The 25,192-nt window shown below is 37.1% G+C and overlaps 1 protein-coding gene across 1 annotated transcript in view; it reads left to right on the plus strand.

The window, feature by feature from the left end:
* Nrk (Nik related kinase) overlaps positions 1-25,192 on the plus strand; it is an 81,630-nt gene that overhangs the window by 34,614 nt on the left and 21,824 nt on the right. Inside the window, 12 exon segments of the mRNA XM_051141859.1 lie at positions 2,664-2,794; positions 5,416-5,470; positions 6,825-6,888; positions 7,974-8,149; positions 9,915-9,978; positions 10,467-11,622; positions 13,931-14,029; positions 17,190-17,257; positions 19,705-19,802; positions 21,939-22,036; positions 23,381-23,715; positions 24,331-24,652. Of these exon segments, the coding sequence (XP_050997816.1) occupies positions 2,664-2,794; positions 5,416-5,470; positions 6,825-6,888; positions 7,974-8,149; positions 9,915-9,978; positions 10,467-11,622; positions 13,931-14,029; positions 17,190-17,257; positions 19,705-19,802; positions 21,939-22,036; positions 23,381-23,715; positions 24,331-24,652 (2,666 nt within the window).

Genomic DNA, 25,192 nt, shown 5'->3' on the forward strand with positions numbered 1-25,192 from the left:
ATTTATCAGAAAACATACTTTAAGCAATAGAAATGAGCAGAATACTTTAGAAGGCAAATATAATGATAAATGAAAGGTAGTGTGACATCAGGAAAGACAGTGTAAAATGATAATAATGACCATAATCTGTTCCTTGGATCATTAAAGAAACTGCAAGTTACTCCACCGCTGAGTTGTGTTTTGAGGTGTTTGTTGTTGTTGTTGCTGCTGCTGCTGCTGCTGCTGCTGCTGTATTGAAACCATCTATCTGTGTAGTCCCAGCTGTCCTGGAACTCACTTGAACTCTAAGATCTGCCTGCCTCTGCCTCCCAGTGCTGAGATTAAAAGCACACACCACCACACGCAGCTTCATTGTTGGGTTTCCAACTCTGTGTTTCATCATACACTTTTCTTTGCCTTTTTAACACTTGTATTTCTGGATTCTACCCATTGGCTTCCCTTGCATGTATGGGATCTACCAGTTTATGGCATTCATAGGTGTGTCTTGGCTCTTTAAGCTGACTATTAGAGTGACAATGTTGGGCTATTATGTAAAAATAAGCTTTTAAAAAAAGTCTTGATAATGAGAGTTTACAGCAACCAGTGAGCTTCAAAAATATTTGGAATATTTGTTCCTCTATTTATTTTTTCAGGGAAGCAGATCATTTTTATTCTGGGTGAACAGGGGTTATCTAGAACTTTGGGGAGGGTATAGAGATATTCAGGGTAGGCAGAGGCCATTTGCTGGAGGTCTAAGGTACTGAGATGCCTCATTTACATGGAGAGGCATTCCAGGAATCCCAGTTGCTTGCTGAATAGGTCCTTATCTTGTGGAGAAAGGAAATTAGGCCTTTCCCTAAGGGCTAAGACATTCCTCAGGTAGAAGGTGTGGGTGTCCAGGATCTACTAGCAGAGACGAGGAAGCCTCGCCAACAAAGGGAGGCCTCCATTTTGCCCACAGAGTTCAGGGTTTGCTGGTCACTGTGGACTGAGGGGTCCTGATACTCACTCATTGTGTGTTTGTAGACCCCTGGATGGCACTCACTTTTGGTTACTGTGAATAATTGTGAGACACGTTAGTTTTTTTAGTTTTTAAAATGAAGAAAGAAGTAGATGGTACAAGATAATGACGAAATAAGCACAGAGAGGAATTTGAAGTTGATTTGAGGAGGATAATTTCTTCAATGTGTAGATAACTGCAGAAATACAGATAAAATATGTAATTCTTAGATAGGACCGGATTCTAGGACTGGCCACAGAGGATCTCAAAAATAAACTATTAGTTGAATGAAAAAGAAGGAGAAAGAGATTGAGACAGAGACAGATTATCAAAAGGCAATTTTATTGTCTCCACACTTACCAGGTGCAGGTGTTTGTACAGGTGACCTCTTCCAAACCTTAATACATCAACCACTACAGTGATTTTCAAACTTGTGGGAAAAGAAAATCGTCTGGCTTCTTCTTTTTTTTAAATGTTATTTATTTCATCACTTTACAGCCTGATTCCAGCCCCCTTCCTCCTCTCCTCCCAGTCTCTCCCTCACAGCTACCTTTTCCCCATTTCTCTCTCTCCTTCTTCTCAGAAGAGGAGGCCCCCAAGGGGTACCAACCCACTCAGTTGCAGCTGGACTAAGCACATCTTCTTCCATGGAGGCCAGACAAGGCAGCCCACCCAGGGGAAAGAGATCCAAAAGCAGGAAACAGAGTCACAGACAGCCCCTACTCCTGTTGTTAAGGCAGCCTACTGAGTAAACTTACCTGCATCCATGGGGGCTCACAGAGACTGAACGACCAACCAAAGACCTTACATGTGTCAGATCTAGTCCCCCTACACAGATATAGCAGATGGGTAGCTTGGTCATTTCTTTCTCTGTTAGATGCTTTCTGAAAGGCTGCTTTAAACTATTATTAATTTGACTTCATTTTTCTTTCATTTAACTAAATTACTCAGACAGCCTTTCAGTTATTTTGACTGCCATCTCCCTGATTCCCAGAAACCATTATAAATTTTAAAATCTACTTCCTATTTCATCGCTGTCTTATTGTTTTTGGAATTAATAACCCCAGTCTACTTCAGCTTCTTTCTGTCTGTTTCTCAGGATACTCTACTAAAATATTTTCTTACAATGAGTTCCACAGATGAATGAGAGGCTCAACTTTTAAAGAATAAAGCTAAGCTATAGATAGGCCAGATAGTATTTATAACTGATTCAGAAGGCCTGTATAGTAATTTGCCTTCTCCCAGGAAGCTCAGCTTGCCTTATCAATGTGATTGGAGTTTCTGATGTCATGCCCTAACAAGGCTTCCTAACAAACCGTTAACAGGATTGACAGTACTAAGATGTGGCTTACAGTGCTGTTCACCTCTCCATCTTGGTGGCAGATGCAAACTCTACCTATGCCATATGCCACATCTTAGTAACCAGTGGAGCTTTATTTTTAAGATTCGTCATAAACATTTATCCAAACTGACATTAAATTTATAGCAGCACTGTTGGGTCTCATTCCAACATCAATAGCAGCTAAAGCTCATTTCCCAGTATTCCTGGAGAAGACTTCATGGTAAAGTTTTCTGGGCCAGAAAGAAAATTTGTTATCCACTGCGGCTTTTGTATTGCCCTTCCAAGTAAAAGCAATAACTTATTGAGATTTCTGTTCCCGATTAATTATTTTGACATATGTAGTGGATTTTGGAGTGAGTGCCCAAGTGAGCAGAACCAATGGAAGGAGAAACAGCTTCATTGGTACACCATACTGGATGGCCCCTGAGGGGATTAATTCTGATGCGAACCCGAGACGCTCTGATGATTACAGGGTGCGTATGAGCGTTGAGACTGCGACGAATCAAACTTATCTTACTTTATTTTGAAGATTTGTTTTAGTCATGTGTCTATGTGAGTATATACATAGATTTGTTTCCAGGTGTGCGCAGAGGACAGAAAACAGCATGGAATCCCCTGTAGCTGGAGTTAAAATTACTTGTCAGCCATGTGACCCTGAGTGCTAGAGTCTGAACCCTGATCCTCATGGCAAAGCAACAAGTGCTCTCAACTTCAGAGGCACCTCTCCAGCCCAAACTACATCTATTTTAATGATGACCAGATGAAGAATAGATCTTCTTTTTAAATAAACACAATCAGAAATAGTAGCCTCTCTTCCTATATGTGGTTTCGTAGTATGAATAAGAATACCGTTTTCTAAGAATGAAGACAAAGTAGAACACTGGCACTTTTTCAGGTTCAGGCAGGAATATCTAGTTCATGTTGTTGGCAACTTCTTTATAAAAATATATTCGATGGCTTCATTTGGAAATTTAACTTCCAAGAACAGAGGAATTTCCAAACGCATTGAAATGAAGCCACGACTGTGGCCTCAAGACTGCAGTCCCAATTATTTGGGCAGCTAAGGCAGGAGTATTAGGCCTGCGCTACAAAATGAGTTTATGGTCAGCTTTGTATCACAATTAAGAGTGATGATACAGGTCAGTGGAAGAAGGCCCAGCATTCGTGAATCCGTAAGTTTTATACATAAAGAATTAATATAAAGCAAACAATTAATCCTTATAAGTTCAAAAATGAAAATAATTTAATTACTTGGCATACTGAAGAAAATCCGTAGCATTTGGTTGACCTCCAAAACCACAGAAAACCAATGGAATAGATAAATTAACAACAATCTGTGCTGTATATTAACATTTCTATTGAAAATTCTATTTGAAATGCACATATGTGCATATATGTATGCAAACACATTCTGAAAAGTTGATAGCAGAGGAGCAAAACTCCTCATGTGCTTAAAAACTAGAAAAACAAAACCTCACTTGTCACATCATAAGTCTTCCAAACAATTCACTGTTATCTCTCTTGCTGGAATGTGGGACTCAATAGATCAGTTTACATTTCATCTCTTTGCCATTTCCTCCAATGTCCGTCATTTGTTCTGTAAAGTAATTACTTACTGAGTCCCTGTTGCATTTTTCAACACTACATTGGGAGCTAGGAAGACCAGGAGAACAAAGATCTTTAGCTCATTTACTGCAAGGCATGGTGCTGTTTTTCTGTATATTTTAGTCTCCCACGTACTTTAACCCTTTGTTTTTATTATTTAATCTCAAAATAATTAAAAGAAACCTTAAGCTTGCAATATCTTAAAAAGTAAAATTAAAGTATCTATAAACAGAGGCTCCAAAAATAGAGTAAACTATTTTAAGGGTTAGCAAGTATGTCTCTAGTATGGTTCCCTTCTTCCTTTTTTGAATGCTACCATGTATTTAAGTGTGGTATCGGTGCTCATGTACCTGCACGCATGCACGTGTGTGGCGTACAAAGGACAACTTTCAGAGGCCCATTCTCCTCTTAAAATGTGGATCCCAAGGACTGAACACATGTTAGCAGCTTTGGCAGTAAAGACATCTGTATTTACTCACTGAACCATTGCACCAGCCCCATTTCCGTACTGTGGAAAACCAAGTACAGCTAATAATGGGAAAGACAATTTATAAGTGCTTCATAATGATTCTAGACTCCATTTATTATATTCCAGTATCTACTAAAATATGTACCTAATAACTTATAAAACAACATTGGCAAATATAGTTTATATGTACCATAATTTGTATATTACTGTTTAACTCATAAATTGTTAAATATATCTGTATGTTTATTAAATACATTTATATGTTATGTGCAGTATGTATATGAATATGTACGTATGCATGCATATCAGTCCTATGAAGTGGCTGCTATTAGAAAACATTCTAAATTAAATGAAATTGAGATACTCAGAACTAAGTCACTTAGTCCATATGACATGTTATAGATCTTCAGAGTAAGATTTCTTTATGAAAAATTACCTGGAGGCACTCAGAGGAAGGACAGCAGGCTACCAAGAAGAGACTTGATACCCTATGAGCATATACAGGGGGAGGTAATCCCCCTCAGGAACAGTCATAGGGGAGGGGAATAAGGGGAAAATGGGGGGAGGGAGGAGTGGGAGGATACAAGGGATGGGATAACCATTAAGATGTAACAAGAATAAATTAAAAAAAAAAAAAGAATGACAAAGGGGACAAAGAGGTTTCTACAATTGATAAAGTAAAAACAAACTAGGGAAGAGACAAAGAAATTCATTGAAGATGTGAAGGGATTTATTAAATATTAAATGTTGAAAAAAAATTACTTTGTATAGTTTGTGCAGCATTAATAGAAATGAACTGTCCTTTCACTGAATATCATTCCATAGGAACCTATGGCATAGTGAGGTGTTGGTGCATCACAAACTCAAATAATGTCTTTTTGTAACTTCAGTTTATAAGGAAGCTTCATTATAGAAAACCCACGAAATGGCTCTAGCATGATATCCTACCCTAGCCAAAATGGCTTTGACAGTCTCAATACTAATTTCCCGTTTTAATAGGTCTCTTGCTATCTCTTTTAGAGTGGCATGCGGTCTATGGGGATTACTGCTATTGAAATGGCTGAAGGGACCCCTCGTAAGTACAAATGTTTGAAATATTTGATCTATTTCAAAGTTTGTGGGAGGTCACAAATCTGTCTCTGAAATATGATGCTAACACGTCTAGCCATAAGCTTCTGTTTGGCTATACCGGTGACATACCATGTACCAAACCATACTGGATAGTGTTTTCAGTGTTGACCAAATGCTTCTGCTAAAAAATAACCATATGTAAACATATGTATCTTATTATTTTATGTTTCTCATATCTTAGCCTTTGATATCTACTTCTCTGTCCATCTCTTCTAATTCAGGTTATGATACTTGGCATTAATTTTACTTTAAGATTTTTAAGGTACAGAAGGGAAAGAGACCGAGGAGCAGACTCATAGTAGGAGGGCACAACAGTTTTGCCTAGAGGTTGCAATTTGCAAGCTTCTTTGGAAAGATGAGTGAGGGTCAGGAGATTCTGAACTCACAAGGAGATAGGATATACTGCCTAGATAAAGAATGAAAATTGCTTTAATCATAAGCATCTCTAGATAGCCACCCTGTCAAGACATTTCTCTTTCACCACTATCCTTTATTGCCTTGAGTATTAACTCCGCATGAAAACGGTACTCAATTTAACTGTGGCAATCTTCTAGGTTATGATAATTATCAGCTCAGAGGGGATAGCTTTCCAAAACCACAGTTATCAGATGGTGACTTCCAAGATTTAGGTAAGAAAATTATCATCCTTTGATCTTTCATACATCATCAGCCTCTCCCAGAAAAACAGAACAGGAAGAGGAAAAACTTTCCAGGGCGAGGACACTTGAAGAATAGAAAATTGAACCTTATGGATATCAGGGCCTTCTTAGTTCTTAGGTTACGGGTGGGACTTAAGCAGTATGTGGCTGTGGGGGGGGGGACTTTTATACCACGGCTGGAAGATGTATAGCAGCTTTCAAGCGCCATGACAACATAGGCCATAAGAGGAAGAGCTGTATTTCTTAGCCTCTACTTTTTTGTGACTCTTCTGCTTGACCCCAAGCAGCATATGAACAAACCGCCCTTCTGTACACCAGGACACTTTAGTCTGGACCAAATACCTCTCTGTTTTTGCATTCCCTCTGGATATTGTATAAAGCACTTTTAACATTTTGGACCATTTTTTTCTAATAGCTATTTTTATTGATTTGTTTAGACCCAGAAATGGAGACACTGACTTATGTAATGATTTTGTTAAAATCAATTTTACTGTTAGTTATTACACGGTTACTTATTTCTGTTCATCTCTTAGTGTATATTTAACAAACTATGTGAGTGAACACCGAGACTATAGGAGAGTAGTGGGCTCTGCAGTTACCCTTTATGTCCTTCCTAAATTCATCTGTTTCCCTTAACAGCTCCTCTGGAAGCTCTTTTTGTCAGTCTCCAGGATGCTGCCCCCAAAGTCAAGCCCAGTGGATGGTAAACACAAATTTCTTACATATATTGATTTAGTATCTTATAACAAACTTTTCGTTACTTTGGTCATTCTTGTTTCAACATTTTAATTGGACAATATTTCCTGTAATCCAGTATCTTAACTTGGATGTCTAAATAGCCAGTTTTCATCAAGATATAGGTGGTTAGCCAGAAAGCAACAGTATCTTCCATAACATGTGATGAGGATACTACAGTGTTTTCAGTAATGGACGTTTTCTGCTGCTTCGATAGCCATGAGGTGAAGCTAGCAATGGCACCCATATGTGATATTTTCATGGTCTTTATACATGCAATCAGCAACTGTGATGTGTAGTCCTATTGGTTGGCCCATTAATGTAAACATTGACAGACTTGAAGAGCTCCCTCTTTATTGCTACAGACCTGGCAACTATAAGAATTCTGTTTTGTGACGCTGGTTAATCCAGCTTAACTATTGTTCACTGTTACTAGTAAGAAGTGGCAATTGTTACTTGATTGTGGGCATTTTTTTGTTGATTTCAATATAACTTTTTTACATAGATTTAAGCTTTTTGACTGAGTCTCTTTGCATGTGTTATTTTACAAGCTTATTTTGCCATGGTTATCAATACCATCATTTGGAATCATATGCCAAATTAATCTTTTTTTTGAGACAGGGTTTCTCTGTGTAGCCTTGACTGTCCTGGACTCACTTTGTAGACCAGGCTGGCCTCGAACTCACAGAGATCCGCCTGCCTCTGCCTTCCTGAGTGCTGGGATTACATGTGTGTATCACTGTGCCCGGCTCACATTCATCTTTTAATTGCCATCTTAATACATGAGCTTTACCATATACATGCTGCCAAATTCATTGAAATATCTACTGTTGAGTAAAAAAGTCTGTTGACTGAACTTCTAAGTCTGAGGTTGACATTAAATCACTGTATCGTGTATATTGTTAAGACCTAGGATACTTGCTGATTGAAAAGGCAATTCTAATTCTAACAAGTCTTTCAAAATATTTGACATTGAAAGTAGCGCAGTGATTGGATAGGGAACAGTGCAGCAGGTCAAAGTTGTCTTTCATTCATATGCTTCATTTATTTCAGGTCCCCTAAGTTCCACAGCTTCATGGAAAAGTGCATGATAAAAAATTTCCCATTTCATCCTCCATCTGGAAGCATGATTCATCACCCATTTGTCCATGATATAGAAAATGAGCGGCATGTTGTGGAGTCACTGAAAAAGTATCTCACTGGAATGATGCAAAAGAGGCAGATAAAAGGTAGAAACTGCAAGGAGAAGAGAGGATCATACATTTATTTATTTATTGTTTTTAGTTTTAAAATATTTGTTTAAGATTTATGTCTGTGATGGGGACTAGAGAGGTGGTTCACCAGATAAGAGGGCCTAAATTCAATTACCAACACCCACAGCAGGTGGCTCATAACTACCCTTAACTCCATGTCAAGTAGGTCTGACATATCTGGTCTCTGTAAGCACCCCCCATCACATACACATGCACACACTTATATTAAAAAGAAATTAATCCGAACATTAAAAACCCAGAGTCTTTTGACATCTAGTTTTTTCAATAGGGCATGTCACTAATTCCTTTGATTACCTCTTTTGTGAGCATTTATCTATAAGGCTATTCATTTTTTCTATTATACCTATCAAGTATTCCTATTTACAAGACATTAAGTCTCAGATTCAAATAGAATTTTGTATTGTGGCTATATTATTTTAACTTAACTTCGAACTAAAGGAATGTAATCAACTCTTTGGAGATGAATGTGTTCAGAATTGCACATTTAATGACTTAATTTTTGAGATAATTTTTATATACCATATGAAGTTCATTTTATGTCCTAATCACATACTTTGAGATATAATTAAAGAAGCTACTTTAAGTACATAAAGGTAAGCTCTCACTTACTGATGCCCAAAGTGACCAGAAGATTTTACACAATGTTCGGGAACATACTCAGGAAGCTCCAATTTCATATTTTCTGGGATTTTATGCATTTAATTTCAGGGACCATAGGCAGGTAGCACTCACAGTAGCAATGGAGTGCTGAACATAGAAGCCTGAAACTCATAGAAAGCATGCTACTCAGTTGCGGGAGTAACTGCAGTACTGCTTGTCTCAGCTACAAAAGCCTGTCAGCTGTTTCTGAACGGGGAACTACAGGCTTCATTTATGTGCCTCTGAAAATGAAGTTCTTGAGACCAGCATCATACAGGCCATTCTCAAATCGCTAAAAGAACATCAGCTATAATTGGCTGAAATCTAGAGGTGTACGATTTTTTTTTTTTTAAATGTTAACTCCAGGAAAAGTATTTGGCGATTATTCCACAAATGCAAGTGTGGCTGTCCTAAGCAATTGAACACAGGGAACTGGAAGAAAGTCTTACATTTGTAAGATTGCACATTTCAGTAATAACAGCACGGCTGTAAGAAGCTGAATGCTTTAAATATATTAAATATAAGACAAGCAAAGATTGATTCCTTAGAACTGTGCATGTAGAATCGTCTCCCCTCCCACCCCCTCACCCGCCCCACCCCCACCCCATCAAGGTGGGTTACCCAAGCGAAAAGCACTTAAACAACTTCAGGGAGCAGCCAGGATATTTATGCCACTACAGGCTTGGGCTCCTACACATAATTAAGCTTCTCCTGGGTCAGGCTTAGGAACATCAGTGGCCCAAGTGTTGATGGTCAAACCCACACCATCAAGTTGTTCTTGTCCTTTTTTCCTCTTTTTATCCCACTCTGCCTTTCCTCAGCAACAGCAATTAGATTGCTCACTGTTCCTTTCGTATGCCCAGAGAAATTACCCTGCTTGAAGTGTTTCCTCTGTGTTTCAAAAGTATGCCTAGAAAGCTGGCACCGTCACCAGCAGAGTCATTTTTAAGGGCTCGCTTACTTGTTAACTTGTTACCTGTATGAGTTCACTCTACATCCTGAACCTTAGAAGTTGCAAAGTGACTAAGGGGGGTCAAATGCTGCTTATGCATTATTTCCTTTCCTCTTTTCCATACAAAAGACATACCTCTGGTCTTCGAGGAAGAAGCAGCTTTTAAGGAACAGTACACCACCAAGGGATTCAGGTACGTTGGGAAAAAGAATACATAATTAGATGATAGCATGTTACATAAGACAGTAGATTTAATACTATTGCCTTCTGCTCAAGACAGTCCTTGATGGCACAAAAGAAACCAAAACCAACAAACAATCAGAAAAAAAGCCCCAACAAACAAAAAACAGCATACTTCTATTTCTATGAGATATTGTGTGAAAATATTGAGAATCTTTGTTAATATTGCAAAATCACACACACGTCTGTGTGTGTGTGTATGTATGTATGTATGTGTGTGTATGTATATATATATGCACACTAACCTACATTAAGGATTTAGTCCATTAGCATTACACATGCTACCTACAGAATATTTCAGGGATTGCAAGAATGAGTACAGAATTATTTGTTATCTTTGTGGGTGGGTCTATCTTTTAACAAAATAAAGCAATTCTCATGCATGGCATAGCTTCATTGACCACTCTCATCATGTGGCAATCATCTGTGTGTTTATTTTAGAGAACCTTCTTGCACTCAGGAACTTCTGAGAATGCCAACCAGCAGCAGATGCAGACCACTTACAGCTCTGCATGGAGACCCACCCCAGTCAAGGTGGTGGCCTCATCCAGAAGAGCTACAGGTCCAGGCAGGTCAGCAGCTGCAAGTGGCAGCCAGTGTTTTCATGGTTCTACATGCTCAGGACAATGCACCGAAGCCTTTACAGAGGCAGGCACAAGAACCACAGTGCCTACATGGGGCAGCTCAGGGGTTCATGCCACCACAGGCACAGGTTGAAGCTAAGGAGTCTACACCTCCAGTCCCACAGATGCAAGCACCTCCCCGACTAATGGGAGCAGGCCAGGTGCTCATGCCCCTACCTACTCAGGGTACAGAAGTAGAGGTACAGGCCAGAGTACCTAAAGAACAGCAGGCCCAGACCGAGGCCTCAGAAACAGAACAGCCTCAAGATTTGGATCAAGTGCCAGAAGAATTTGAAGGGCAATATAGGGCACCTGAGCCACAAAGGCAGGGCCAGGCTGCTGAGCAACAGCAGAGGCAGAATCCAGTTCCTGAGCAGCATGTGGAGCAGGATGAGGTGCCTGAACAGGCTGAGGTGCAAGAGGAGGCTGTTGAGCCTCCACAAGCTGAGATGGCAGAGAAGGAGCCTGAGTTAGTACAAGTACATGCCCGGGTGTTCCTGCCTTTACTGTCGCAGAACCATTATGTGCTCTTGCCTCTTCACTTGGATACACAGCTGCTGATCCCAGTAGGGGAACAAAATAATGAGTCACCTCGGGCACAGGCCTGGGCTCTAGAGGCCTCCCAGGCATTTGGTGCAATTCAAGCACTGGTAGATGGACTATCAAGGAACTTGCTTCAAGCACCAAATGCATCTGTCTCAAAACCACTTGGTCCACTGCAAATCTTGCTGGAAAATTTGTCTGCAAACATGTTTTACACTCAACCAGAACAGCCACAGAAGAAAAAGTCCAGAGTTTCTAGTCTAAAGCATGCACTGGCAAAAAGACTATCACCCAAGAGGTTCAGGGCAAAGGCTTTATGGAGAGTGGAAGATTTTGAATTCTCAGATATAGAGGCCGGCAGGAGAAGGCGCCAGCGTAGATGGGAGGAAATCTTTAATCAACATGAAGAGGAACTAAGAGAAGTTGAAAATGTAAGTGATTTTTATATTTTTCCTGAGTGAAAACTGAGAAAATACGCTAGTTATTGCTTACATATTTCCTCTGTGAAACCAAATGAAATAAATATTGCATGTTCTACCAAAGATTTACTAATTTGCACTCCAAATGATTCATTCTGAAATCTCCAGATAACTGTGGTCAAAAGAGGAAAATTTGCTTTAATAATGCAACTAGTGGTTTAATGTATCTCGATAGGAGTTATGCCTTAAGTATTCGGGTTTTTTTACTTCATTTTATTTTTACCAATTACTCCCTTAGCCAGTAAATGGATAACATACAAACACTTAAAATAGCTATTTTGACTCTTGAAACATTCCTAGTTTAAAATTGCGAAGTCACCTCCGTTTTTATTCCTTTAATATGTAACTTTTTGGGCCTCAGGAGAGAAGAGCATTCACTGCTCTTGCAGAGGACATAGGTTCAGTTCCCAGCAGCTTACATGGCAGTTCATAACTGCCCACATCTGCACATATGTGGTGAACACGAATTAAAATAGGCAACTGCACATAAATGAAAATACACATTTTTTTCATTTTGAAGTTGCTTATCACTTCTTGCCATAGAATGCTGCACTGCACTGTCTGTGTAAATTGCATTCATTTGTACTTTGGGACATGTAAATTGAGGTGAAAAGTAGAACAAGAAGTCAGGACTAGAGATACAGCTCAGAGCGTTACGATTCAGAGCAGGTGCTCTATCAGGGAACTCAAATTTCCCTTCCCAGTACCATATGACATCTAGCACACTGTCTAAAACTCCACTTTCAGAGGATCTTCTGGGTTCCACAGACCCTGTGCACACATGGTGCACAGACGTACATGTTAGCAAAAATGCCCATACAAACAAAGCAAAAGTAAATCTTGAAATGAGAACCAAACTCATTTCCAAAACACTTTGTATGTAGTTGTCATATTTACAACTTGTCTTCTTAATACTCCGTACTCCGTGCTTTTATGTCAGTATGCAGTGATGTGACTGCACAGACCAAGGAGCAAGTGGAATTTAACTTCTCATTCAGGAACAGTCAACAAAACTTCCAAATTCCCATATGTAGGTGGATCAAATTTGACAGGCTTTGCTGAATTTTATCTGGCACTATTAATCTGATAATGAATAGTTTAAAGGTTTGATAAGCAAATTAGTAAGGTCAGAAAAGATAAGAAGGACGGTTGTTTTCTAGTAATTTTCAGTATTTGTCTATATAAAAGGAATTATATGATGATTAGTTAACCACATCCACTTAATAATAATTGATGCAGTAATTACAAATGAACCTTTCCCGAATATCTACATAAGTAGTAGTTTAGGTTACTGCACATTAAATCATTAAACAAACAATTGATATTTTTCCTGGCACATTTACATAAGAAATGATTTTTTAAAACTGAAAGAGGAATGACCTAAAAGGGGAAATGGACCACTGCTCCTAGAATATAGAGATAGAAATTATATGCAGAAAGAAATATATGAGCCTGAAACAATGATATGTGGCAGGAATGAAGGACTCTAACATGCTAATGACTATTCTCAATGAGCTGTCCTAACCAATTAGAGCTAATGGGATTTGCATTAATGGACAAGGCATGTATTTATTCTGGAAATATGCCTAATACTACCAGCAGAGGACTTACTGTCATTGCTTTGAATATATATGTGATAATTATTTCAAAATAGAAATAAGTCAGCTAACAATTGTTAGCCATCATCTGAGCATTCAGATCTCTATATTTATTCCTTAAAGAATGCAGAAAAGAAAAAATTCTTTATACTGCAGACAAAAATCATACTTCTTTTGAAATATTTGCAATATAATTAGAACTTTGAGACATGTCTGAGTGCTTTGCCATATCAGTAAGAAAAAATGCATACATTTTCATTATCATTTTTAAGAGGAAGAGATAGTAGGGCTTGATTCATTTGATTGAACAATTCCTTAAACTCTGAGAGCTCAATTTAGGATGAAGATTTGTACAGCTTACTAGATGTGAAAGTTAGGTTGTGATTATGTGCTAATCAAGCATTAAATCAGATTCTCAATCCTAAGAGTTCATTTGAAAATATATGCAAATGTGTGTGTGTCTATATGAAGGTTTCTGTGGGCAATCAGTACCTTAGTCTGTAAGGGGAACCTTCGCCAAAAGCCATTAGAAACCAGTGGTTTAAATACTTTTTAAATATTTGGAAATTATTCATTATGGTTACAAATTAAGATGATTCTGTCATTCTTATCCATTGCACTCTCATAATGATTTAATATTTATATTATTTTTGGCTTCAAAGGACAGAGAAGATGACTCATCAGACAATGATGAAGTGTTTCATTCAGTTCAGGCTGAAGTCCAAGTAGAACCATGCGCTCAAAATCCTGCAGGAAATGAGGTAAATTTCTCAATATGAGTTGTTGTGACATTAATAAGTACCTAGAAAAGTTCTTCTTAAACTTAATGGTCTCAGGATCCCCTTATAGTCTTAAATATTGAGAATTCTGTAAAGCTTTTTCATTATGTCATTCATTATCTAACTTACTGAAAATCAAAACCAAAAAGGTACAAATACATTTAACATAATAAACATAAGTGAAAAAATATTTATTTTTGCCCAAAACATTATATAGATGTCATTGTCTCATATGTTTAGATCCTTTCAATCTGTCTTACTTAATAGAAAACTTGTGGATATGCATATCTACTTCAAAATTCAATCTGTGGTCACATGTTGTTTTGCTTATGTGTAAACGCTGGCTTGTTAATACAGATGGCTAGAAAGGGGAATTTGGTATAAATTTTTCAGATTTTCTTTCAAATACTTGTGTATAATTTGGGTAACATGCTCAAACTATAAAAATTGAATCTAAAATAGTATTAAAGCTTTGTATATCTAATGATATAAGGATAAGATTCATTGCCCTGTCTTCTACTATGAAGTGATACTTCACTTAATACCTGATTTCTCAATTCATGTAGTCATCAATGGGAACATATTAGTTCAGTGTGTACGCAAATTGTCCCAAATGTTTACATTTAATCTCACAATATCAAAACTTCATTTTAAACATCATTACCAATTTTACCATAAATCCAACTGAGTATTCATAAGCTGTCAAGTGCTTAGTGACAGGTCCTAATTTACAGTTTCTAATTTTCCATTGAGAGCTCATGTTTTTATCATTGCCGGCAAATGGCCTCAGTTTGATTTTTCTTGAGTTTACAAACTTGAATTTATCATTAAAAATAGCTAACATCTGCACATAGTTTAAGTAATAATGCTTTTAGTATTTTTTAATATACAATATTTCATATCATAATGCGGTAGTTCACTGTTTGCATCACCGTACATGTCATCTTTTACCTTGATTCGGCCTGGTCCTGGTACACTGTTTGCTATAGATCCTGCATCACTTAATCTAGGATTCATTTTCTCACACACACAAAATTAAATGTTGATGTGTCAGGATGACTCCTGTTTTGATGACCACATCAAATAGTACAGTATTCATAGCATACATGTGGGAATCAGGCTGTGAGTTTATTTCTTATGTAGAGAGGGTAGCATTATCATGACTTGAATTCCTAACAGCCAACATTGCTAATTCTTCTTGGTCACTGGAACTATTTAATATGTAAATAAGTTACACTGACTTATGTATGAGTCACATTGTTGTGTACAATCGGCACAAGATACTTCACAGAAGTCTACTATGAAAAAATTTCAAGGCGTTCAGAATATAGTTTCCTGGTTATGAGTGACTAAGATTATTGCTTCGTAAGTATTAAATATTTAGAGAAGGAACATAAGTTGCATTGTGTAAATTAATGAGAATAGTCAATAATGTCTCCTACGCTGCCTTAAGACATGGCTTTGCTTGTTTTCGCATATGGTAGTTATTAACCGTCAGTTTGACACTAACCAATACATGCAACGAGCAATGTTTGGTTTGGAATGTATTGTGTCTTAATATATGCAATTCTCACTAATTACTTTCAATCTCCCATTTTTTTCATAGAAAAGAATGTCAACTCATATTAAGCCTTGTCTTTTCATTTAGTACCATTATAGATGTTTAGTGATTTTTGAAAATGTCACTTAATAGCGTCACTTAACTTCTTGGCCCTGTTGTGGTGGCAATATATACCTTTAGTCTCAACTACAAGAGAGGCTGAGGCAGGAAGATTATTTGAGCTCAGAAATTTTAGGACAGCCTGTGTAACATAGGGAGACTAAATGTGAATAAAATTTTAAATTAAATAAAATAGAAAGTTCTTGAGATCAACTTCATAAATGACATAGATCAGTAGAATGCCAGTTATCTAAGCTACAGTTGGAAAAAGGTATTTAGGAAGGTGCTCATCATGGATACTGCAAAGCAGTGAGTTATATTTGGAATTACCAATTAGCCAAACGTGAAAGACTGACAGTGTATTCCATTTCTCACCAATAGATTTGTTGAAGTCCAAGGACAACTTAGATAAGTCATTTCATAGGGCACACTAATCTACAAAGGCTAAGCACAGTTTGCAGGAATTGTAGGGAGTTTTTTACAATGCTATGCTAGGTTTTTTTTTTTTTTTTTAAGTACAGCATGATGCAGTTTCCTCTCTAAAGAGTCTAGATGACTTTACAGTCAGAATGGCCTATGGGGCGGCCGGGGGGGGGGGGATAGCTGAAAATTACTGGGAGGGAAAATAGTCCTTTAAAACCAAATGAGACAAAGCAACACTTTACGACTCTGCTGGCCATTGCTAAAAGAAAGTAATTTTATTCCATTGATGTAAGCCAAAATTCTTGAGTATTTTACTGTATTAGATGAGTGTATGATTATAAAAACCCAAAATAATTTACTTAGAGGCCAAAAGTATTTGGTACACTGATTATGACATACTTTCTTAAAAAACTATATTGAATATGCAAATATGATAACCATAGAAAATCTAGAGTTAGTCTAGAAGGGTATGAGTTTGAACTTAAAATTCTTTTTTGTTGCTGTTTTTGATTGTTTGTTTGGGGAGGTTCGGGTTTTGGTTTTGGTTTTGATTTGTTTGTTTTTGAGACAGGGTTTCTTTGTGTAGCCCTGGCTGTCCTGGAAGTTGATTTGTAGGTTAGGCTGGACTTGAGCTCAGGGATCCACCTCCTGAGTGTTGGGATTAAAGTTGTGAGCCACCACTACGAGTTGTGAACTTAAATTTTTTTATTTTTGGTTGAAAAGTAAACTGGTTTTAGATTTTATTTTGACTTGTACATTTTTAGAAAAGCCATTATCCTTCTCTGGGTTAATGATTACTCAATAATAAAATAAAAACTTCCAATTACAAAATTCTCAGAGTCTACTCCTAGGCTAATGTTCAAAGAAAGCACCTGAAATTTTGATTAACTAGTTCTAGGGTTATAGCTATAAACATACGTTCAGTTTATAAAAAACTGTGCTATTAATTACATGTTTGGGGAAAAATATGTGAAGAAAGTGATTTTCTAATAAATTAATATATCAAAAGAATTTATGGTCATGAATTTCCTTCAACTATTGATTGCATTGCACCTCTAGGTCCAAGAGAGATCTGCTCCTCTGCCTTACAGCCGGAATCGTGCCCACCGTGTGAAATTTTCTCCAAGGTATTTGTTTCAGCTTTTAATTTTTTTGATTTTTGAACATATTTAATTTTAGTATCTTATTCCCAAATGTTTAGGGACACAAAAATTTTACAAAATTTTCTTCTCCATATTTTCTTTTTTCCTCTTAAGTAAATACAGTGGTATCCTCATACCTACCTGCTCGTTAACTCATATGTTAATAAACGTGTCGAATGCAGCAAAATCTATACTACACATTAAACTAGCAAAGGATCATCCTGGTCATGAGAAGCTGATAATGCCTTAAGAAAAATCCAAGTGTTCAGCAAATCTATTCAGAAACTTTGTCTTGCTAAGCATAATTTTCTCCCTTTTTTAATATCTGATTCTAGAACTTGTATTTTTAAAGTAAGAGGCAAGAAATCCTGGTATAGAATCCATAAAATGAAATTTCACATCAGTGATTACCAGGAAATAGCTTGCCTTTCACATTTCCATGAAGTCTGGAACAGTCCTTAGCATAGTCATTGCTAAAAGACAATAGTGGATCAGGTAACAGAATTCACAGTGAGTAGTTTTAGTAATGCAGCAACAAGAACTTACTTCACAAATTATTACTTAGAACAACATGTGAATCAAGTAGATTGCACTGAAAACATGCATGCGAGTAGTGGCTATGATCCTGAAAGTAACGCATCCCCCAGCATAGATCTAGAGAGGCACAGATATTTACATTAATATCATTTTAGTGAGGTGTTATATGCTTGTGTTAAAGGATACATTAAGAGCCTGGATGAAAGACCACACTTAGTTTATGCTTATGCGATATAAATTTAAACTGTTTTTATATGTCAAACATCTGTTGCAGTTAACATATAAAATTCACATTTCTGCATTTTGTTAAGAAAAGCTCTAGACATATACAGCAACTTGTTCCATTTTAAATTAGCAATATTTATCTATATTTAATTCTATATAATCCTTCTTTACAAAGCATCCTCCATGTGATGGTTGAATGGGGATATCAAACATAATCTGTTAAAGGACTTGGGAAATGTATCAGTAGATAGAACTCTTATTGTATAGATGTGAGGTGCTGTGTTCACATTCCCCATACTCAGATTAAAAGATTAGGCATGGTCATGTATAGGCCTTTAAATCCAGCACTGTTGAAGGTGGAGAGAGGGAATTTCTGGGCCATATTGTCCACCCACCTAGATAGAGGGTAAATCAGAGGCTGTACCAGAGTGCATAGAGCAAGAAATCATTATTCACCTCTGACTTGCAGCAGCCACACACACACGTGCATATATATCAAACACATATACCTCATATATTTATTCTGCTTTCTCTCTCTGTCTCTTTGTCTATCTTTCTGTGTCTTTCTGCTCTCAGCTTTTAATTTATTTGTGAGTAACTACAAGATAAAACACAAAAGTTTGTTTCTTTAACATTAAGTTCTATGTGAAATAAAACTAAATTATCACTCATATCATGACCGTTTGTCAAAATTGGCTTACATTTAGAAACCTAACGGCAGTGATCCAGGAACAAGATATTCTGCTAACAGCATTTATGTAATTATACTCTAGTCCATGTGATTCAATTCAATAATTACATAACAGCTTTGACAATATAGTAATAGAAGTAATCACAATAATGTATTTGATACCATTCATTTGATAGTAGGATTTAATAAATGTCAGGTGAATTTTCTGACATGTACAATATAATAAAAGAGAAATTATTCATAAGTGTGTGTCCAGTGTTCTGTGCCATGCATTACATTTGAAAGACAATTTTTAAAATGGAACAAACTCACAATGGAGAGAGCTTCAAACCTATTCTTGTTAGGTTAGTCATTCAGTAAAAATCTGTTGGCCATTCCTTATACTAGCGATATTAAACAGGTCCAATGAAGTGGCTCAGTGTGTAAGAACACATAGTTTCAAGCCCAATAGTGACCTAAGTTCAGTTCCCAGCACCTCACAGTTAAAGGAGAAACCAGCTGCCACAACTTTTCCCTGTGACTTCTACATATGCTATATGGCATGTTTGTAGTTGCAGGTGCATACACACACACACACACACACACACACACACACACACACACACACACACACACACACACACACCACATACACACACACACACTGAAAATTATATTTTAATCACTATTCAAAACAACTTTTGCCTGTAAATAAATTAATTTGGTCTTTACTAATTATAAACAATACAAATGAAATAAAGTTTAAAAATAAAGACACTGCACAGTATGAACAGATGATAAAAGAATTCATATATAGTAAGCATAGCCCGACAACCTGATTTTAAAGCTTTCCACTATACATTTTCACATGAAACCTGTGGGAGAAACTTTGTTCTGTCTTTTGTTTTGTTTTTCAGAGATATCGATGAAACATCTCAACATGCTTATCATGACTGTCAACACAACCATCTTTAAACCTTCTATCTCTTTATCATTTTAGTGTCTGCCAGGAGTCTCTTTTGGAAGAAGAAATTCAGGAGCCCAAGGACACCAGACAGAGCAGTCCCATAAACATTCAAAATTGCAAGGCAGAACCAGGTGATTCGAAACTCAAAGTTTCAACATGGGGTTAATATGACATACAACAATACTTATTTCTTAAATGTTATAAACTGATGGTTTAATCAAAATGTATGAAAAGTGAGTTGATCAAACAATACTAAGATAGCTTTTCAAACTGTCGTATCAATTCCAATCAAATATTTTATTTGTGATGTTCATTTAAGAGGTTTTACATTTTTTACACATTTTTAAACATTATGACAAATTCAAAGAATGTGCATTGGGTCATAAAATCTAGCAGTTTCCACTTTTAAGTTTTATGTATAACTAGAGGACATTTCCTGACCAAGCCTTCATATTATTTATAAAAATGTATCATACAGAATTTTGTTTAATCTCTGTATCATAAGGAATACAGTAGACCAAATATTAAGATATCTGAATTGTAAAACCTTATCCAGGTTAATTTAATGAAAGAATTATTTCTATAGTGTATTTTCACATAGAAATACTGCTCTGAAGAGACAAGGCAAAATTTGGGGAATATTTTTCTTCTGTTTTGGTCAGGTATAAATTTGCTAATACAAGGCAAATGCATAAATTTTACGGTACACTCACTTACCTTTTTGAAATAAGAAAATTTATCAGCATTGGTAGAAGGAAGCAGTACTGTCTCTGCAAATAACAGCTGAACCTTTCTGTTCTGAGACTGTTATGTGTATGACACAGACCATCTGAGATTCCCAGCAAGTTTAACTTCCTCATAGAGGAGATCATCTCACTGTAGAGAAATCACTAGGCACTCAACCTTTATAGTTCGACTACTTCCACTCTAAAAGACTCTAAAGAATTACTTCCTGAATAAATAATAAATAGCTAAGTTATAGCCCTACTTGAAGGTACATTCTATGATATGTAGAATAACATTCTCAAAAGATAACAGCACTTACACATGCAGGGGGGTTATTTGTAGTGTCTAGACTTTGACTGTATTTTAGTTTGCAGATAAAAGAAGGGCAGTAGAAATAATCTAGACATAAACATGGATCCAGTATTCCTTTGGGAAACCCTTTTATAATAAATAACGTTCACCTAGACTCCACTGATTTCTGAGCCGATTAAATATTCTCACTGAATTTTTAATACAATTTATTATTTACTACATCACAGTTTTCAAAACCTATCCTGACAAACCAAAAGAATTTGAATTTTCAATGGAAATATTATCACAGTGGAAGCTGGGCGTGGTGGCGCACGCCTTTAATCCCAGCACTCGAGAGGCAGAGGCAGGTGGATCGCTGTGAGTTCCAGGCCAGCCTGGTCTACAAAGTGAGTCCAGGACAGCCAAGGCTACACAGAGAAACTCTGTCTCGAAAAACCAAAAAAAAAAAAAAAAAAAAAAAGAAAGAAATATTATCACAGTGGAATTGTGGTATGCAATGTGATGGTAAATGGCAATACCACATGCAATTATTAAAATGAAAACTGAAAGCAAAAATGAAATAGACATTTTATAGCCTATTCCTTAGGTGCACTGGCCACATTTTAAATGCTCAGTAGTATTCAGTACTTTAAAATGCCCATGTGAGAGAGAACAAACCCAAGCAGAAAGTTGTTCTCATGAATAATTACTATAAAGTTTTCAGCTGTATGAAACATAAACTTTGTAATTTTTATTAGTTAATGCTCCATATTTATTGGACGATTGGGAATGCATAGCTTGGTTAAAACTGGGGAGATTTAAAGTTGCAGTGCATTTTTAAGAGTTTTTCATCTTCAAATGACACCTTTGGCCTCTTTTGTACTGGTTAGTGTGTATAAACAATGGCATTGTCAGTCCTTCCTGCTCTTCATCATTCTTTGACGTCTTATGGATCTACATGCTTACCAGTCTTACTGAGTACTTTCTTACATAGATAGATTGATCAAGTACACATGAAACATTGGAGACAAAAATGCCTTACAGCATAAACAAACCTTGAGTTGGCTAGTTACCTGGAAAGCAGAACTCAGGATCATGGTCACATGAGGTTTTAATATAAGGTGATATTTCTGTAAGAGAATTAATTACAAATGATGAAAGAAATAGTAAGGTATTGAATTGGTTGACTATACATATGGACACAATTGTGAAATCTCTGTTTGTACTAATGGATTTTTGGCATTCTGTAGAATCATCTTCTGAGGAGGCGAGTCCTGTGACTAGGAGGAAGTCCCAGTCATCACCACCTTACTCTACTATTGACCAGAATTTACTGATTGATATCCATGTAGGTTTATATCATGATGCACTTATATCTGCTTTTAATATCAATTTCGTTTGCCCTATTCTTTCTGACGTTAAAACACTAAGGCTAAGGGGTGGACCGATGGCTCAACACTTGTTTCTTTTTCAGAAGACAAGGGTGTGTTTTCTGGGATTCATATGGTGACTCATAGTCATCTGGAACTCCACTTCCAGGAGATTTATTGCCCTATTCTGGCCTATGTATATACCAGGCATGCACAAGACGCACATGTATGCATTCAGGCAAACACTCATACATATAAAAAGATCAAAGTGTTTAAATGTATTAGTCTTTATTAAAAGGTCTTATTGTTGGGCAAGTATTCAGAATACAAAGCTTTGAGGTTGAAGTTGAAATGCAGCAAAAGCATTTCTGATCAAACAGTATTATATTTTAACATTTTGGTCAGAATGTGTTGATGAGAGGTGCTAAATACATTGCTTGGTGATAGAATGCTTGCCTAGAATACTCAAGTCTCTAGGTTCAATCCTTTCACCACACAAAATGGAAACAGGATGTATAGAAAAGTTAATTCACAAACAGCTACTTCTAGAAAGTAAGCTATGACCAACATGGGTATGTTACCTTTTCAACTTTTGCTTAATAGTATCCTTATATAATGAGACAAATAAAATATTAGTGAAAAATAATGCCTTCTGATTGTATAACTAAAGGCCTCACTAAATTTTTGCAATGTGACTCTGTCATGCACACATCTTGCCTATCATAAGAATTGTATTTGTAGCTAGGCGTGATGGTGCACACCTTTAATCTCAGCGCTCAGGGAGACAGAGGCAGATGCATCTTTGTGAGTTCAAGGCCAGCCTGGTCTACAAAGTGACTCAGGATAGCCAGGGCTACACACAGAGAAACACTGTGTTGAAAAACCTAAAAAACAACAACAAAAAAATGTATTTGTATTCATTTTTTGCTCTTTGAAGGCATTTGAAGTAATTTAAGATAGTCTATGGCCCATGCAGACAAAACTGGGAAAATGACATATCTATTTCATGAGCTGTGCCTTAATCTTAGTGTTGGGATAAAACAAAAGGAAAGAACGGAATTTGTCTAGAACATAAGTCCTGGCATCAAAAGCAGATGTCTACTCCTCAGCAGGCAAGTAGGGTTAATATAGCAGTGAGTAATGTGCTGTGTGAGCTACAAAGGACACTAATAAGCACTAATGTTTGGGTTTGGGCAACTTGTCTTTAATAAAATATTGTTTGTTTCAATAAAGAAGATAATTTTAACATGTTTTAAAGTATTGTCATTTTGGGAACTTCCAATAGCTAAAGGAGGCTACCTTAACCTTTCTTGTGCACACAGGTTCCAGATGGATTTAAAGTGGGAAAGATATCACCCCCTGTATACTTGACAAATGATTGGGTAGGCCCTAGTGCACCCTCTGAAATGTTCTGGGATGATTGGTTAATTCCTGCACCTGCCCTTCATCCACCTGTAGAAGATGGTGATTATGTTGAACTCTATGATACTGGTGCTAATACTGATGAAGAAGCTTCTAATGGGGCTTATGAAGATGCCTATGGCCATGGCAGTGGCCGTGATGACTTGAATAACCAGGCTGATCAGGCATATGCCTGTAGAGACTATGATGATGGTGACTATGATGATAGTCTTGGTGCTGTTAACAATCGGCCAAGGTTGGTTTGTCTCTGTTATTATACCATAGATGCTTATAAATCCAGAACTATGGGCATATTTGGTTTATTTCTTTTTTAATTTTTATTTTACTTAATTAACTTATTCATATTACATCTCAATGGTTATCCCATCCCTTGTATCCTCCCATTCCTCCCTTCCTCCCATTTTCCCCATATTCCCCACCCCTATGACTGTGACTGAGGGGGATTTCCTCCCCTGTATATGCTCATAGGTTATCAAGTCTCTTGGTAACCTGCTATCCTTCCTCTGAGTGCCACCAGGTCTCCTCATCCAGGGGACGTGGTCAAATATGGGGCACCAGAGTTAGTTCCTGCTCTCCACTCAACTGTGGACAATGTCCTGCCCATTGGCTAGATCTAGGTAGGGGTTCGATGTTTATTGCACCTATTGTCCTTGGTTGGTGCCATAGTTTGAGCAGAAGCCCTGGGCTCAGATCTGCCCATCATGATGTTGTTCTTGTAGGTTTCTAGGTCCCTCTGGATCCTTCTATTTCCCCATTCTCCCCTTTTGGCTTATTTCAATATGTAACATTTTCTGGCTTTAATTTGTGTTTGTATTGAATGGCCTTCTTTCATTATTGTCCTTTTTATCAGGTCAAGGTATTATAGACGAGGAATCCTGAAGCGTGCTGGTAATGATGGACGTGAGCAAAAGAGGGGAGATTTCAGAGCCTATAGGAGCAATGGAGCCAGGAGTAACTATGGAAACATTGCCGGTGGAGCGTGTGCAGCCTTTGGAAACCCAGAAGGATATGAAGCCAATATAGATGATCGAAGAGGTAACAGATACAGGGGAGCCAATGGAGGCAGCGAAGAGAATGGAGCATTTGGATTCTATGGAGAAGAAGATCACTCACAGAGAGATGGTCTAGGATTGGATCAATATGAATTTCAGGATTTTGAACCTGACCAGGAGGTAATGAAACATTTGGAAACAAGATTATACTTCTTTTGTAAATGTATGCTAGCACATGATATGTAATATTACAGCTATTCAACTGATTATAACCTTGTATCTCAAATCCTGAAATGATTTAAATTATAAGTGCATAGGATCTTTACTACATATAATTTGATGGTTCCTATATACTTCCAACAGGGCAAAACCTGATTTATTTGGTTATTTTAAGTCAGATCATATGCTTGAGATAGTATTTTAAGGAACTGGTAATATTCTTTATAGCTGTAGAATACAAATACTGGAATTTTCTATGTTAAGTATGCAAATTGCTAGCATTTTGGACATGTACGATATTGTGCAACCATTACCATTATATATTTATCACACGTTTTAAAGCACATAGAGTGTTGGGTTTCATTATGGAATTTCCACACATACTTTGTTTTTGTTGGTCCTCTTGTCCTTTCCATTCACCTGCCCTCTCAATTGAACCCTATTTCCCTACATTCAACTCTCAAGTTACATCTATTTTGTTGACCAGTTTTCCCCCATTAA

This window comes from Acomys russatus, chromosome X (assembly GCF_903995435.1).
Source record: "Acomys russatus chromosome X, mAcoRus1.1, whole genome shotgun sequence".
Classification (NCBI taxonomy): Eukaryota; Metazoa; Chordata; class Mammalia; order Rodentia; family Muridae; genus Acomys; species Acomys russatus.